Source organism: Saccopteryx leptura, chromosome 13 (genome assembly GCF_036850995.1).
Source record: "Saccopteryx leptura isolate mSacLep1 chromosome 13, mSacLep1_pri_phased_curated, whole genome shotgun sequence".
NCBI classification, from domain to species: Eukaryota; Metazoa; Chordata; class Mammalia; order Chiroptera; family Emballonuridae; genus Saccopteryx; species Saccopteryx leptura.
In genome coordinates this window covers 8994296-9012248 of record NC_089515.1, presented here as the reverse complement: position 1 = coordinate 9012248, position 17953 = coordinate 8994296, and the positions used below count along the sequence as shown (strand labels likewise).

Genomic DNA, 17953 nt, shown 5'->3' with positions numbered 1-17953 from the left:
AAGGCACCAGGAATGTTGCCCTCTCTGTTCCTCTCTCGCTGGGCTGAGCCGACCGTGAAGCTGCAGCCCACACAGGGATCGCCCAGACCATACGGGCCCACACAGACCTGGCAACCGGCACCTTTGTCTTGGCACCTGAAGAATGACATAAGGACGAGGGTGGAAGAATTCTGCTGGAATTTCTGGCAGGTGTCCACTTCCCTGAGGGTAAAATTTCAATCATCACAACTGTACATCTAAGATGTGCTCCCAGGAAACAGACAGCCCAGCCATGCACCAGGGCGTGGGCACCGGGCGTGGGCACCAGGGCTCCTCAGCCACGGCCCCGAGATCCCCATCTGATCAAGACAGAAGAAACAGATCACCTGCAGGGCTATCGCACGAAACCTAAATGGACAACTATTAGTCTTGACTCGACAGAAAGGGCTGTCGAGCTGAGTTTTCCAGGTTTCCCGCGTGACAGTGATGCCTGGCCCAACCCCACTCTGGGCGAGCGCTTACGTCAGACGGGCTAGGTTGTGCTTCTTTGTGGCTAGGCCTCCCTTTACGACGTCAAGCTCATGAACTTCTTCAACAAGCATGATTCTGAAGGGGAGGAATTATTTTATTATTTCATAATGGTTCTTCCTGAGATCAACTAGTTTTATGAGATGCCTGAAGAACCCAAAAGGTCTAGAAGAATAATGGCCCTGTTGTGTTTCCTTCATCAGTGGCCTCATGTCCTCGGCAAACTCGTCCTGCTTCCAGTACTTCTATTTTCACAGCCTGGCCTCCCCACCCCCCAACACAATGCAGGAGGTAAGGAACGGGCCAGGCTCCTGACAAAATCCTCGCCCCAAGGAGGCCTCTTTCACATCGAGGCTGGTGAACAGCGTTCCTAACTTTTAGCTGGAGGATGAACTCATTAAATGAATAACCCCTGCCCACAGTAGGGGCTCAGAAAAGATGTCTCCTCAACAACATTATTTAAAATGAATCTGCAAGCCAAGGTCACATCACGTTCCTTGAAAGGAATGTGTGGCACCCATGTTGTATACCTTTCCTGCCATAACTTTAGAGATGGATGAGGAGTGGGTTAAAGCCAATTAATAGAGGAGGAACGTGAGATAACCCTCCAGGGCACCGAAAATGAATGGTACTAAATCAGGAGTAAACAAGGTGACCTAGGTGACAGGTATTGCCCGCTCTGCTCTGACCTCTGTGAATCTTCTGATGGAATATGTAGCAAAAGAATGATGCCCTTAATCACGAAAGACTAATAATGAGGGTAAAGGAACAGCAAGACTTGCCAAAATCAATCAATCAATTAATCAATCCCATCAACGAAGTGCAGTATCCCTAACTCATTACCATTTTCACACTTTCATATAACAGACGTCTCTTAAGATGTGGCTGGTTAAACAAGAGATTTATAACCCAGGGGTAGTCAACCTTCTTATACCTACCGCCCACTTTTGTATCTCTGTTAGTAGCAAAATTTTCTAACCGCCCACCCATTCCACAGTAATGGTGATTTATAAAGTAGGGAAGTAACTTTACTTTATAAAATTTATAAAGCAGAGTTACAGCAAGTTAAAGCATATAATAATAATTACTTACCAAGTACTTTATGTCGGATTTTCGCTAATTTGGCAGAATAAATCTTTATAAAACAACTTACTATAGTTAAATTTATCTTTTTATTTATACTTGGTTGCTCCGCTACTGCCCACCATGAAAGCTGGAACACCCCCTAGTGGGCGGTAGGGACCAGGTTGACTACCACTGTTTATAACCCCACAGGAACTTCTCACAAAGATCCCTCAACACATGCTTTCTTCACCACCTCTGTCCCACAGCAAAGGCTCATCATTCCTTCCCTGGCCACCTCTGCTATTGACCTCAGTTTCCATCACTGGGCTGTTTCCATAGCAAAAAATATTCCTTTCGATGCCTGCTGGTTAACACAAGTACAGCACCTGGAAGGTCCAACTTGAGTTGACATCAGCCTATGGAGTATCGGATAGATGGATGGATAGATAGATGAATGGATGGATGGATGGATGGATAAATGGACAGACCAGATGGACAACTCTTAAAAGCTTCAGCTATAAAATGAGGGGGTTGAACTGAGTGTTTTGAGAAGGTCCCTCCCGGCTCTAACATTCTTTCCAGGTATTTGTATTCTAGGCAGATATTCTGTCAACAAATGGTAGGGTTAGAAGATTTATTTTGACCCTGCCATTTAAACTCAGTAAGAAAAAATGGGCTGCTGAGCCCGGCCCTACAAAATCCCTGACGTATGCAAATGCTGACATCTAAGGTTTGTGGTCTTCTCTCTGTCTCTCTCTGTCTCTGTCTCTCTCTCCAAAATCAAAGAGAGAACCCAGCCCAGCAGTTTAAAAGAAAACAAGGAATCATATTACCACTGTACCAAAAGCGACCTCAGTGACCATCTGGCCCGATGGATGATGTGATCAATGTCACTTAAAAGGTTAAGTGATTTGATCAAGGTCACCCAGCCAGAGGCCGGGCTGAGGAGAGACCAAGTCTCCAGCTCCCTGAGCAAGGCTCTTTCAACCACTACAGGCTGCCCTTTGAACTCTCCCATGGTAATTAAGTCAAAAGTTCAAGATTTACGTGAGCCGTGGACGCTGATGACTGCCAACTGTATTTTTATTGATGCAAAAATAAAAATAAAAAAACACAAAAAACCCCACAGCCCATTTCAGCTCCTAGATTAAGTCTCACAAACTCCCTAAAGCCCTACTAAGACCTCTGTCTTAAGTCTATAATTAGGGCCTTTAAAAATATCACAAATCAGGGCATTTGAATGCTTTGACCCTTGGGTGGAGGGCTGTCTCCGAGAGCCCCTGCCCCTCCCCCATCCTTGCAGGAGACTGAAGTTCATATGTTTTCAGTTTTTCATAAAACTAAGAGAAAACAAAGCTGACAAAATACAGAGATATGAGTGAGGGTGTGGTTATGGGGGTTGGGAGGGGAGTTGCTTTATTTGAGAAATCTTATTAAAACAACTAGTTTGCTGACCAGTCAGGCATCCGTTGAGGAAAACATTAAACCAAACCAGGCAAGTTACTCACGTGTAAAATGCCAGAGCCCAATGGGAGACCAGGTGCCCTGTGACAGTTCCCAGGACTTTCCTTCAAAAGAAACCCCTCCAGTTGTCTGTGGTGCTGTTTGACCAGAGGGGAACCCAGGAAAGAAGAAATACTCACCCGAGCTCCCGGATGGCACACCATTGCTGGCCTTCGTGATAAAACCCCCACACTAGTTCAGGATGGGCTCTTCATTACACAAAGGAACTTCAAAAAATGCAGGAAGCCCATGCACTTTGGTTTTGCTGTGTTGTTTTTTGTTTTTGTTTTTGTTTGGAGGTTTCTTCCAATTCTTGGAAACTTAAACATAACTAAGATACCAACATTTACCAACTTAGATAGAATCTCTACAAACTGAAAATCCCAATTAGAGCAAAGGTGACTATAAACTATTATCAGCAGATTAATCAATGAACAGAGTTTGAAATCTCAGGCCAAGGTCTTTCATTTTCCTTAGTTACTTCCAAAAAACAAATTGCCTTTCTCCCTGACACAGGTATGGGCATCTGCTACAGGTCTCAACAGGCATGAAACCAAAATAGAAAATTAGCTTGTCTTTCTCTTCACTCGGGAGAAAGAAGCACTTCAGCAGCCGAAGTCTTGACCCGGCTATCTTGCTCCCATTTCCCTCTGGCTAAGCAGCTAACCTGAGCTTTCTGTCAATACGCTTTTCCCAAGAACAAAGTCTCCAATCCTTCAGGAACATGAATCACTTCAACAGAAGGCAGAGGTAATAAAAACCACTCCCCAATGGACATCTAGACCTACTTATTTGCTGCTGGATAACCCATGAAGTTACCTAGAACAAGGAATAGTTAAATCAAGCTTTCCCACGCTGAAGGATAAAATCAGTACCTTTCAAAACCCTCAACCTGGATGCATTTCAAAAACTAGCATTTAAGCCCTGGCTGAGTAGCTCAGTTGGTTGGAGGATCATCCCAATATGACGCCAAGGTTGTAGGTTTGATTCCCGGTCAGAGCACATACAATAATCAACCAATGAATGAAGGCATAAATTAAATGAAACAAATCTCTCTCTCTCTCTCTCTTTTGAATGGCAACTTTCTGTCCAGAAGAAAGTCTGTGTCACTAATGGTCATAGGTAGCAGCATTATTTCCTGGCCGTCACAGGACTGTTCTGCTCAGGGACGTATCTAGCACCTTAAGATGTGAGGTCATCACTAGTCAGCTGCAGAAATAGGACCTGAGAATGCCCTTCTCACAGCTGTGATGGAAGAACGTGGCTTCAGAGGGTGGGGAAGGTCAGACCAATCAAATCAGCTCATGTCAGGGGTTTCCAAGCATGCCGTCCATCGGAACAGGTCTCATGGTCAATCAGCTTGGAAAACCCTGAGAAAGGACAAAATTAAACATGCTTCAGGACAGAACACTCCAGAGCTTAGATCATGCCACGGGGCCCTGCAAGTCTCCACAAAAGGGTCCCGGGAGGTAAGAGGTATTTTCCAAATTTATTTCAAAATAATTTTTAGCAGAGAAGTATTATGGACTAGCTTACTCTCTTAATGCAGGTGCCCGTTTTTAATGAGACCCTCAATGATGTACGTGAAGACTGTAACTCCACAAAACATTTATTCACCATCCAGGCTGATCCTCGCCTTCCCAAAGCAGCCCGCTGGGAGAGGAGGTGGATCAGAGACACTGCATGACAATGCCCGTGAAGTCAGAGAACAGGACACGATCCTCAAACCCCAGCGCGGCTCAACCAGCCAATGAAAACAAGGAACTCCACCACAGATGAGCCCATTTCTGACCTGGGTTTCATCTAATGAAATAGAAGTTCCCATCAACCTGAAGACTGCCAAACATCCCTACAGAAATCAGATCAGATCCTGATGTTAATAGACACCAGCATCATGGCCAAAATTCATCAATCCTGCTTTTAATTTTTTACTTTTCTTTTTGCCATGGTACCATGCTTTCTGTACTCTGTAGAGAGGCTAAGAGCTCTACCTGGCAGATAAGCTTGCCGTTTTTTACAATTAACCACCAAAAATAATTAAGCAATCACCGAGCGGTGCAGCAGAAGGAATCACCTGCAGTATGCTTTCAAGCTATACAAGCTACAGGGCAAACATCTGTCCACCAAGAAAGAGAAAAAAAACTTCAAAAAGCCCAGCAATGTCACCGCCAGCCCAGGGTCACTGGAGCATCATTTGTTAACCTCACTGAAGAGGAACTTTCAAACACACCCCGGTGGCATTTCCAGACAAGCAGAATCAGACTGGACACGTGGGTGTTTTCCAGGTGGCTGAAAATGCAAAGAATTCAGTGCTTCTCCAATTTTCCCTATTAATCAGGTCAGGCATTTGACATTTGAGGTGGCAAAAATTGTTTTAATGGCAACATCCCCTTCCCCGCCTTGCCAATTACCCTGGCCGTGGCATTCCTCTGTCCACGCAGGCCACAGCTGCTTAATCTCAGCTGCCCCGGGCAGCACCTGTGAATCAGACCAGCCTAATCACACGAACAGATGGCAGGGGCCGAGTCGCCAGCTAAGAACTGCTATCACTTTAAATCACGTCTAATGTTTCACGGGCACCCTACGGAGGCAGCTCCCGACAGCAGTATCCCTGGTACAGCTAACACTGGCCCTGAATCACTGCAGAGCACCCATTGTGGGGCAGAGCCGGTGTCATTCGAGAGCTAATTACAAAGAACCCCAGTGGCAAGGTGAAGGCATGACAATTCGCTTAGTGAAGGGCTGGTGTTCATTAAATGGAGCCCCCCACTCCCCTACCCTTCTACATGGGCACTGGGCGGTCGGGGCAAGCAGGATGAAAACCTGGAGGTTTTATGGGCAGGTAAGTCCTTCTGAATCAGGAGACAGAGATTCCGTTCACTCAGCCCACTTGTTACGTAACTTCTACCTTGCTGTTGCATGTCAGCATTTCCCAAGTATTGCATTAGCATGGCGCTGATCTCCAGTAAAATGCGGTTCCCAGGCACGCCAACACAACCAAGCCCACGGAATCTGATGTCCCCCCAATCAACAGCAATCACACCCACACGTGGGTACCACATCAGAGCCGTAAACAACAGTGCCAGCCTCACCACTCCACCCCCATCGTCGGCCTGGGTCCTGGCTGAGATGCACTAAGATCTGACACACCAGAGGTTCACGATTGACTCGCAGCTTTGCTTTTGCCCACTGATTCATGTATTTCCACTCAATAAAACAGGAATAACTCTTCTCTCCACCCCGTTGAGTTGCTGTGGGCCCCGACTGAGCCAGCAGCCAGTACGGAGCCTGCCCAAAGCTCCTCGTTGCCACGGTCATTCGCTGCCTCCCCTGCCGGAGCCAGAAAACTAACAAGAAGCGAGTGATGTCTTCTGATGCACCAGGCTTAATTGTTCAAACAAATAACCTCATTAGAAGGTTAGGACAAGTCACAGTGGAAAACACTTTCACTCACCTTATTACCCAGTTTTATGAGCAACGTCTCTAACAGTAAACTCCTGTTCAAGGCAGATCTGTACATGAGAACCCCTGAGCCAGCGGTTCTCACACTTTAGTCACCCCCCGAGTTTCTGAGTGGGTCTGGGGTGGGGCCTGAGAACCTTCATTTCTAATAAGTTCCCTGGTGATGCCAAGGCCAGTGATCCAGGCCCCAAGTTTTCTCTTGCCCAAAAGTAAAGACTATATAAACCAAAATATTGCCCTTTTTGCCCAGGCTGCCAGGGGACTTGGGGACAAATCCAATTCCCCACTCAAGAAACATGTTACCCCAGGTGCCTGACAAGATTGATTTTTCTCTTCTTCCTCTAAAAAGCCCAGGGTCTATTTCAGTAACTGATTGCCTTTACAATTTAGGCCTTGTTTATATTTATTAAACTGACTAAAAATCCTTCTAAGTAAATGCAGACTATAAATCTAAGCAGCAAATGCCAGTGACTAACATAAACTCACTCTGGGAACATTCCAGTCATGTTATCGGAAAAATAGTAAAACTCCACAGTTGATCTTCGTTATTGAATACTCACAAGGACTTTTCTGAGCACTGCACAGATACAAACTCAAATAATCCTCATTACAACCTTGTCAGGAGTTGTATTACTCCCATTTTACAGCTGAAGAAACTGAGGCACAAGGCACAGAAATTAAATTACTTGCCCAAGGTTACCCAACGCAGAAGGGGTGGTGCAGGATTTGAACCCAGGCTGCCCAGCTCCGAGCAGCCACATTCTCACTCACCAAGCAGAGGCCTCCTATGTGCCCATGCTTGGTATTAACTGTCTTTAAATAAGCCAACAGCACTCACTGGCCCCCTTTTCTATCTGCAGAGTAAGGGGCACTTTCCTTATCTCTGCTCAGCATACAGGAAAGAATACTTTAAAAGCCATGGTTTCCCAACCTCGGCACCACCCAGGTCATTCTCGGTTACGGGGCCAGTCCTGTACATTGTAGGATGTTTCAGCAACACCTCTGGCCTCTACCCACAAGATGCCATCAACATCTCCCACCCCTGTTATGACAACCAAGTATGTCCCAGTGTCCCCCAGGGGAGGGGAAGAAGAAGAAGCCCTCCCCACACCCAGGGCAGAACCACTCGGGTAATCCAAGCACCATCGATGGCTATAAAGAAAACCAGGGTGTTATGTGGTCCTACTACGTCCCCACACAGTGAGACACACACCAAAGGAAATGAGAAGACAAGGAAAGAAAAGTCCTAACTACTGACACAGTAAGAAAGGACAAACAGTAGAGAAGGGTGTTCAGTAGCACTGGTTTATTCTCAGATCAGAAAGTCAGGAAAAGCGGACACAGTGGAGAGAGGGGAGGGTCACGGGCACGGCGTCGTGAAGAGTCAACAGGAAGACAGGTCAGAGTCAGCACTTCCCACCAGGCTCTCCTCTCTCAGGGACCTTCGGGGACGGCCGTTACTTACTCTTGCTGTTACTGTTCTCACTGACAAAATCCTCAAAGCCATCTGTGTCGTCCTCATCGTCTCCGGATGAGATGGCATCTGTGTGCAAGCAAAAGAACAGACCCATGGTTGTTTCTTTTCCAAGCAAAAGGCCGCCATCACCTACTACAACAGAGCCCTTCGGGAGAGGGACGTCAACAGCCCAGGAACCCACGCAGTAAGTCTGAGACTGTGTTCCGTTAAGACGGTCTCAGTGGCTTCCATTTTCCCTCCATGGTGACAGTTGGTCTCTATTATGAGTCTCAATGTTTTTCTGCTTTCACACTATTCAAACACTCTATAAAACTGGATAAACGGTCCCCAACAAATTTACTGATAGCACACTAGCCAAAGATTCTTTCCAGCAAAATGTTTCAGCACCCAGGGTCCCCTTCACAATTGGAATTGGTCCCTAGAAAAACTCGGCCCCCTGTGTGGCCTTCCAACCGTTTACTAACATTCTAAAAACAAAACTTTAAACTCGGCCACCAAGAAGGGGGCCGGTGCAGCCCCCCCACTTACTGCATGGAAGAATAATCCGGGAGAGAAACTCAAATTTTAATAAAAGGAATAGGGAATGTTCAGCATCCAAATTTCAATCCTCTATTCTAAATACCGAGGATGCCGGTGGTATAGGGGGGGTGGGGAGGGGAGATGTGCTTTTACTTATAAAAAAGTGTGCTGTCTTAAAAGAAAAATGGTACTTTGCACATGAGAATCCTTTTTAATTTTTTTTAATAGAGTTATTTGTTTTTTTGTTTTTTTATTTTTTATTCATTTTAGAAAGGAGAGAGAGAGAGAGAAGGGGGGAGGAGCAGGAAGCATCAACTCCCATATGTGCCTTGACCAGGCAAGCTCAGGGCCTCAAACCGGCGACCTCAGCATTTCCAGGTCGACGCTTTATCCACTGCGCCACCACAGGTCAGGCCTCCTTTTTAATTTTTAACGACCAGCCTCTCTGATAACACCAGGTCCCGAGGAAGAACTTCAAAAGCGGTCATAGCAAACCATGAAGCTCTGTGCCTGGCACCCACAAGCAGACCCCACTTGCCCAGTAAAATGTCACCCAGAAATTGGCTACAGAGGAAAGAGTGGACGGAGGGACCGCAGGCCAACTCACCTGTGACATTCACCATGAAGTAGACAGTCTCACTGTCTACCGTCCTAGCAGCAGTACAAGCATAAAGGCCGGAGTCTCTAGGCGTGGCGCCTTTTATCTGCAAGTACTCCCCCATAAGCACTGTCCTATTGCTGGGCCCCAAGTGTACCCCATCCTTAGTCCAACTGATCGTGGCGGCATCTCTCAACCGGCAGCGCAACTCTAGCGACTCCCCGGGCGCGGCCACGTACACTTCTGGTTGGGAGATTTGGTATTTGGTTGGTGGCTCTGCAGAGAAGGTGGGGGAGAGAGGAGATGGAGACAGAGGGGGAGGAGGAGGAGAGAACGTGCAACAAAGGTCAGTGGAGGCCCCTGTGTTCCCAGGAGAGCAGTTCTTGCTTTGCCACTGGCCCCAGCAGGCTGGCCTCTCCCCGCCACCCCAGGAAGCCAGGACGCTGCCCTCAGGCACAGAGCGGGGCACCGAAGCAGGAGCCAGAGGATGCACGGAGCAGGAGCTGCCCACTTCTGTCACCACACACCGCAGGGCTTTACCCCGCGACCCCGAACCTGGCAGGGGAAGATACCAACCAACAAAACTTCTCAGTTGATGCTTAATATAATCACGAAGAAATTCCATTAGTGTGGCTATTTTTTTTTTTTTATGTGTAAGGAATGTGTGTTTTACAAACTTTTTCATTCAACACGACTGCATGGCTATGTGTCCACACACATGCACACGCACGCACGCACACACACATTTATTGTGCTAGACTGTGCCTGTTGTCACCAAGCCAAGCTTCTTAAAATGCCTCAAACTCAAGGGAAACCAATGGGCCCTTCCACAAAGCTGCCATCTGAGCATTCACAGGCTCCCAGGGTCACATCAGAACTTTGCTGGACTGAAGACTGAATTCTGTGCTGGGTGAGCTGGGACAAACTGTTTTTATTAACAAGCCTAGCACCCTTAACACCAAAACCAAAAAGTAAAACGCCTACCAGACAGCTGAGAGGAGGTCTCTGTAGTACTTAAACTGACCCTGATACAAAGCTGCTAAACCTTACTTGTCCAACGCTCCAAGTTAAAATCGGGGTCCCTGCCTGCCCACCCCCACCGCACCTCCTGCGGGCCAGCCTCCCGAGGCCTCTGCCTTCGTCTCCTTAGGCCCGCTTCCTCCTCCTAAACCCAACGCAGACTTCAAGGCCCAAATCCCATTGTCCCTCCTGAGTGATGCTTTCTATCAGTCACCCCGCCCCAGAGTGCAATGGTCCCCTCCCCTCCTCCTATGTCTGCCCACTACACCAGCTCCTGGGGACATGCCACCTTCCTGTTGAATGTGTCCTGTCTCCTGAGAAGACTGCAAGATCCTAGAGCGAGGGCTCAGGTCTCGGGGCTATTTGTACGTCCATCCCTCCCCCAGGGCCATACATGGAAGGTAGCCCATGGTGAACATAATAACCACGGTCCCCAAATATGCAGCGCAGGATGGGACCATGCAACCTCTGTGAGCAGAACAAGCAACCGTGATCCTTTAAGGGGAACGTCCAGAGCCGCTGATTGGGACCCACAGGAGTCCATGAGTCAATCGGCTTTCATTACTTCCAGCGGGAATCGTGAGTGGTACCCAGAGTCCCAGGTCCCGGAGAGCACAGGCTTCACAGCGCTGGGGCGGCTCCAAATCTGGGCAACGTCACAACTGTTCTGTCCTTTGTGTATGGTTGGCACAAATCTCCCACATAAGATCGGAATAAAGTCGCTTCACGTTTCAGCCCCACTGTGGAGGGAACAGCAAAGGCCACATACACCAGGTTCTAGAAATCCTGCTGATCGCCACCATCCACAGCCAACATGAGAAGGCGAGGGCTTCCAAGGGGACACCCCAAGAAGGGCCCAGGTACTGAACGGGACATGAGCATAAAGAAATAACCCCAGTGAAAAAAATAAACAAAACAAAAAAACAAGTCAAATTGAACATGGACAAACACACCTCAGAACTAGGGCCTGAAAGCCCAGTGGACCAGCCGGTTAAGTTTCAAGTTTGCTTTTCCCCTTCAAAAACGATTTATTGAACACCTACTATGGGTCGCACTGCATTCTGGGTGTTCAGGCAAGAACAAGAAGCAAAACCAGCCCCTGCAGTTTAAGTTGTAGGGCCTTCATTTCAGTGGGGGTGACAGGCAATAAATAATCTACAAAAAATAACAACCAAACAACAACAAAGTATGTGAGCTGGTCTTAAGAAGACCACAGCCAGACAGGGGCACCTGCAGACTCAGAGGGTGAGGAGCAGCCATTGGCCAACTTCGGCCTGGGCCAACCCCAGCCACGTGGACCTGTTTTTTGTAAACAAAGTGACTGGCACACAGCCAGGCTCATTGTTTGCATAATGAAAATTGTTTGTTGTCACTGAGCGGGGCTCTTGTCCTTACAAGAGACCCTAAAATAATTACAGCCTTGTCCTTGACAGAAAGTTTGCCACCTTCTGCACAGGACGGTCAGGGTCGGCTTCTCTACAGTGAGGGGCAAAGCGATGCTCTTGGGAACTCAGCTGGAAGGCCCTCGGGCCACACCTCCCGAAGCCACTTCGGTCCCTACGCAATTGAACTGAGTGACTAACGAGATATATTTTGAACTTTGGATTCTGAGCAGAAAAGGGAGAGGGAAACAAAAACGGGACAGAGGGCAGCGGATGGAAGAGAAGGAGGAAGAATGAATTCAGTTTGACCCCACTTCCCGGGCCATCTCTCAGCATCCCAGAATCACAGGTTCATACAACATTAGAACTGACAGGGCCCCGAAGGCCACCTGGCCTGGCTCTTTTTGCAGCTGGTTTAAGCAAAGATCAGATGTCATTGGGTCCCCCATTTCCAACAACTAATTACTGAAACAACAGCCACAATGTTAGAGTCAATTTACGATAATTAGCCCGGGTCATAAAACAATATTTATTGGGGCTATGTGATGTGCTCAGCAAGCCTCCAAGAATGTTATGGAATACTGGTCATCAAGAGATGACTGACCAGGAAGCAACGCTTCCCTCCCTCCCTTCCAGGAGAGACCGGGCCCGTGCGGCCACCTGGCTCTGTCCTGGCCTTCGGATAAGGTGAAGCCATGTCCTTATGTCATGGATGTGGTGGAATGCTCTAAGACTGTTGAAAAAAATAAAAGAGAAGGAAGACACTCGCAATTATGATGCAGAGAAATCTCTCCCAACAAAGGTGGAGCTGTGACTTCTCCCTTTTTTAAAGAAAGGTGTTGTTCCGAGAATCTTTTCCTTCACCTGCAACAAGTAAACCGCCAAGCCTTGCTGAAACCAGTGTGTCTGAGATGCTGCTGGACTGGTGTCGCCAACAGGACACCACCCCCTGCGGGTTGGAGGAGGGGGAGCACAGTACTGTGATATCTCAAGGGCAGGCAACCGATAAGAACCTGATCTTCCAAACTACAACTCGTTGGGCCCATGACAGTCACTATCACTGTCATTCTTCCAATTCTTCCAGGTTGAAGACGTTCACCATGACCTTGAGCACCAATCTTTTCAGAGGATCAGAGGGTCTTTGGATTCGTACCTCTACAGATCCACCAGGTTCTAGAAATCCTGCTGACCGCCGCCATCCACAGCCAACACGGAAGGCTAGGGCTTCCAAGGGGACACTTCCAAAGGCACACAGCCCAAGAAGGGCCCCGAGAAGGACCCAGGCATTGAACAGGACATGAGCATCCCAGTGGCCCGGTAAGCTGACTTTGATGTACTAAAGGTGGCTTTTATTTCCAGTAGAACCAGGTCAACAGTGTTGCCCAGTTTTCCAATTAGACGATGTTCACCCACAAAACTGAGCTATCCACCTTCAAAGTCTCAAACCAGCAACTGCTGCCGTGGTTAAGTTCAGAGAGTGTACGCTCTTGTCTCGCCTGAGTGATCATGTCACAAAAGGCTCATCGGGGGTCGGTGTCCTTGTGAAACCCCGGCAGAACCCAGAAACATCCCTGGGTCTCTCAGGAGGACTCTGGGGGCACCCTGCAGGGGAGGGCAAGTGGGCCACTGAGAGCAATTGAAAGGGGGGGGGGTAAAGAGAAACAATACCAAGAAGAGAAGGAAGAGCAGGGTCAGGAAGAGTGTGTGGGACACATAGGGGGAGGGGCAGAACGTCACCCAGTTTCCAGGTTCCCACATCCAAGATGACTCAGGCCAAGGTGCCAGGAACGCTGGCACAGTAGCCTGGAACCCAGACAGCGCAGGCGAGGCCATTCTGCCCTCCCCCTCCAGGCTTCTCTTCTGTGCCTGACCCCTTGCGAGGTGTCTCCCTGCCCGCTCCCTGCATGGGCAGCAGGATTTAACCCCCATAGGTCTGTGGGGCGCCGGGACAACCTCCCTAACTTCGATGGCCTCCCGCCGACGACACAGGCCGGGCCTCTCCACGCCTCTGCCAAGGTGTACACCTGGCTCTGTCACAGCCGACAGCCGACACAGAGCAAAGCACCCCCTGAACGATGTTAAACGATACCTTTTTACAGAGATACAAACAGTCCCTGGGTTTCTCTGTCCTGGTGCCATGTCCTGCTTTCCACCATTCTGAAGCATGGAGCAGAGAGAAGCCCTGAAGCGCACCTTCTGACAATTCCCTGGGCCCTTCTTGCCAAAACACAATGAGGGAAGAAGGTTCCAGAAGCCACTTTGCTACACAGCAACTGCTCTTTCAGAGGCTCCCACAACACAGGTATAAATTGAAATTTGAAAGGAAGGACACAGAAAAACACACACACACAGGCGTGTTGGACATTCGCCGTCTCTCCGTTCCCTAAAACTGCTGGACAAACAAGGCCGAGCACTGACCTTCTGGGAGGGCTCAGTGCACTGTCTCGTCTCGCTACCGCCGGCCGGGGAGGAGCACAGCTGCGCAGACGGCGAGCGGCTGCACCCATTTGAACTTGGTCCCCGGGGGTTCCAAGCACGTGGTGGGAGCCAGCAGCACAGACTCACTCACGGCTTCTCTTCAACAAACCGACTACTCTGATATTTACACACGGCAGACAGGGAAGGGCGCTTTCCTAGCTGGTCTAAAATGACAGGTCTGAGTCACTTGCACATTCCGTGTGTAATTCCTGCCCCGAGCTGGGTCCCCTGCCCTCCCTGGACACTCCTCCGGCCGTCACTCCTGGGAGGCGAACGGGATTCAGAACCGAGGGGCCTCCAACAGGAAAGAGGAGGGACCCAAGGCCGGGGCTACTTTCCAAGTCCTTGAGCAGATCAAGGTAGAAGAGGTCACCGCCATGCGTCTTGGCGTGACGTCACACCGACGTCACTAGCCCCACGCCACGTGCGTGAAGTTGCCTCTCGGTGACTACCCGCAGGGAAACCAGTTCTCGCTGTGTGTGGGCGCAGAGCCCTGACGGGAACGCGTGTGAGATCCGGAGAAGGCTGCGGTTTGTGGGACCTCGCCGCACACGTCCCGCCGAATACCTCGCCACTGTCATCCCGAGACAGCGGGCGGGGGCGGGGTGGGGGGTTGGCACCGCGAGCTATTTCAGGTAACACCTGGTGCTGCCAAACCAGCGATAGCAGTGCTTCAGACTGTCACTTTTTATAATGTTTGCCTATAAACTTTTCCCGTGTGGTTTTTGAAATGGCGCCCAAATGCAAACAGAGAACAGATGGGAAACCCGCGTCCTGCCCTGGCCAATCGTTTCGTGGGGAGCAGACGACAGATTTAAACTGTTAAGGAAGAAAAAGGCGGTCTGTGCCAAGGGGACAACTCACGTATCACGTTTCACAAATTAAGCCTTTTCTGGGGCTTCCTCTGGACGGTGTCTTTTCAAATGTCAAGATTAATCTCTGCTAAGAAATGGGAACCCCCACCCCCCGGATTCAAGGACACAGTGGGTCACCCCTGGAACATGTCCCTCTGAGGCTTTCCCCTCCCAGAAAGTCAGGGGTGCTCAAGCCCTCAACTCCTTCCAGCAGAAAGGGGAAGAAAGGGAGAAAGAGAGAGAAACCCAGAAATGGATTACTCTGGGAGGGAGGGAGGGAAGAGGAAAGGGGGAAGGGAGGGGAGGGGAAAGGAGAGGGGGAGGGGAGGGGAGGGGAGAGGAGGGGAGAGGAGAAACACCAGGCAGGTGTGTGACTGCAGCAGAGGCCCGTCCAGTTTGGAGGTGTGGGCTGCAGGGACAAGCCTGTACCTCTTGGCATAGCTCGGGGCTCCCACGGGAACTCTAATTGAACATTTGGGGCAAGAGCAGTAAGACAGCCCCATTTCCTGGTGCCTCCCTGGTACTCTGCCACCTGGGACAAGAGAAATAAACATCGCGGCCATGGGACTGCCAAGGTCTTGACAGAAGAAACACAGAGTGAAGCTGCAAATGTCACCACAATGTCACAGTACACGAAACCCATGGCAAGTAAGTGGCAGCTGATCCTATCTGTTCCGGTAAACCTGAACTCACCCTTCTGGTGGCCTGTAGGGGCCAGGCCACAGTCCTGGTAAGAACTTTCAATGGGCCAGCAGCCACCTTCTGTCCACGGGAAGAGAATACAGAACCCTCGTGGACCCAGCACGCCTGGAGCCATTTTTCACAAGCTTGAATCAAGGGAGCCTGGACAGACAGACAGACAGACACCTGGCATTACAGCAGCTTGTCAATGTTTTACAGGGCCAGAGCTTTGGGAGAGAGGAACCCCCACTTTTCACTGGCACAGTTTCAGCCTAGTTGGCATCAAAACTTACCAGCAGAAAGAGACAAAGGTACTGAGGTCCCCGCCATCGACTCAAAGAGGACCACCCTGGCATGCCGTGCCCGCTAGCCGGGGGCTCTGCAGACACACGGACAAGGAAGGTGGCCACTGTCTCAGCTCAGACATCCTCAAAGCTTCCCCTTTACAAGAATAGACTTGCAGAAGAAAACAGCCCTGACATCAAACGGCGGCCTTATAAGGCTTAGGTACTACTTGTTCTTAAAGGGGGAGGCGGCGGGGGGCAGTACTCTGCACAATATAAAAGATGAAAGGTCTCTACCTCAAGAAATCCTGCCAGTATCAGGCTGGGGGACAAAAAAAGAAGAAGTCGGAGCATGAAATGCACATCGGTGAAGGGGCTGAACCGCGGCCTGCTCCCCGCAACCCCACCGTCAGAATGTCTTGCGGACAGACGTCAGGACTTAAGAACTCTCCCTGTCAGGATCACGGGGCCGTAACCACCGCTAATAGCTACCTCTGCCACAGTAGCCTGACTGTTCCAGAAACTGGAGCCTGGCTCGCATTCCTGATGATCAGATGGAATAATGGCTAATGTTTCCAATATGGTAACCATTACAAATTACATATTTAGGCACACCCCTCATATAATTTCGGTCTGTCTTTGAGAAGCATGGTGAGCAGCTAGCTCTTCAAGTCTGAAAGGAGACAATAAAAATGTAAGAACAGTGTGGTGTTGCAGAGCACGCTCCTCGAAGAGGGGCCCCCGCCCTGTTTTGCCAGCTCCCCTCTCCTTTCGATTCTGACATTTTAGGACGTTAGTTATTGTTCTCCAAAAGGGAGAGAGGGAGACAGAGAGAGAACAGAAAGGCTGGTTTTCTCCCTGGTCACAATCCTTGCATCAGACTCTCATATTCGCCAGAGCACAATTCCCACCGGACCACTAGGATGCAGGTAGTGAGCCAGTGTCGTCTGCCTAAAACTAGATATCCATCGCTTTGCCCGAGCAAGAACTTCACACTTGAGCCCTCTGTTTGCAAAGCACGTCCCCAAGAGACAGGCCATGAGATGACCCGGTGCCCAAGACACAGAACCTGGTACTCCAAAGTTATGTCAAAGGGGCCCATACCCACCCTCACCCCCACCACACCCCACCCCCGGTCCAGTGCGCAATGAGGAGCCCACGTGCTTGGCTGCCTGCTGATCCACGCCCCGAGCCTCCTGCCTCCTAGAAACACGCCCGCCAGACATGGCAGAGGAAGCTGGCACTTCTCGGCCTCTTCAGGGCATCCTAGGTCACCCCGTTCTAGGGAACAGCCCATCGTCCAAGAGCTGGCCATGCAGACCTCCACGGGCCACTGGGAATCTCCTTCTTGGTGGGGAGATTCTATACCCCAGTGTCACCCCAAGCGGGAGAGGACTTTGGGGACAGAGAGTGGGCCTCACAAGTTGTTGAAGAGATGAACAGGACTTGCCTGGCCTTTAGTAACACAATCTTTAAGGTCAAGGGTGGCCTTCCAGAGGTATCCAGTGTAAAAGGAACATAGATCAGACGGGGTCTGAAAAACCTAACCCTCATCCTCAAAAACACCCCCCGTCCCTGATGACATCTCTCTTCGCTGCACAGGCTGTGGTCACCACCTCTCTAATCACAAGCTCCTTCGGGTCCAACAGCTGTTCCCTGAGCCCTTCACGGAGACGGGAGCGTCAGGGCTCGTCTCATTTTGGTCCCCTCCCTGATGGCTGGGAAGTTACAGGGTAGGCTCAGAACAGACCTGAGTCCCAAAGGGGCCACTGACAAATTGTGTGACCTGGGACAGGTCTCCTCATCAGGTCACGTTTCTTCACCTGCAAACCAGGAACAATAAGAAATGAGATCGCGCTCAGAAAGCACCCACGTGGCACACGCATCAGGCACCGGGAAGCTGAAACTGTCAGCCTTTGGTGACACGGACTCGGCTCGGAATGCAGAAAAGCCACCTAGCCAGCTCTTCTCTACACGGGAAGAGGAAGGTGTTAGAAAGAGGAACCTTCTGCGACAGTTCTAGAGCCTCGGCATCGAATTGAGTGCTGAATTACCTAGCGTCACCCTGTTTTCTGCGTGTGCGTGCATGTACTAAGAACAGGAATGCTTCCCGGAGGTCTTCT

General features: G+C 49.8%; 1 protein-coding gene across 12 annotated transcripts in view; it reads right to left on the bottom strand.

Annotated features, from left to right (window-relative positions):
* Window positions 1-17953, bottom strand: part of FGFR2 (fibroblast growth factor receptor 2) — a 103250-nt gene that overhangs the window by 67945 nt on the left and 17352 nt on the right. For 6 of the 12 annotated variants that reach the window (XM_066355711.1, XM_066355713.1, XM_066355712.1 and 3 more), the window contains exons 3-4: window positions 9141-9407; window positions 8003-8080 (exon numbers count right to left, since the gene is read on the bottom strand). The exons of 3 other annotated variants lie outside the window; for them this stretch is intronic. In XM_066355711.1, coding sequence (XP_066211808.1) covers window positions 8003-8080; window positions 9141-9407 — 345 coding nt within the window. The remainder of the gene's footprint in view (window positions 1-8002; window positions 8081-9140; window positions 9408-17953) is intronic. 3 more of the 12 variants (XM_066355718.1, XM_066355719.1, XM_066355723.1) reach the window with 1 other exon arrangement.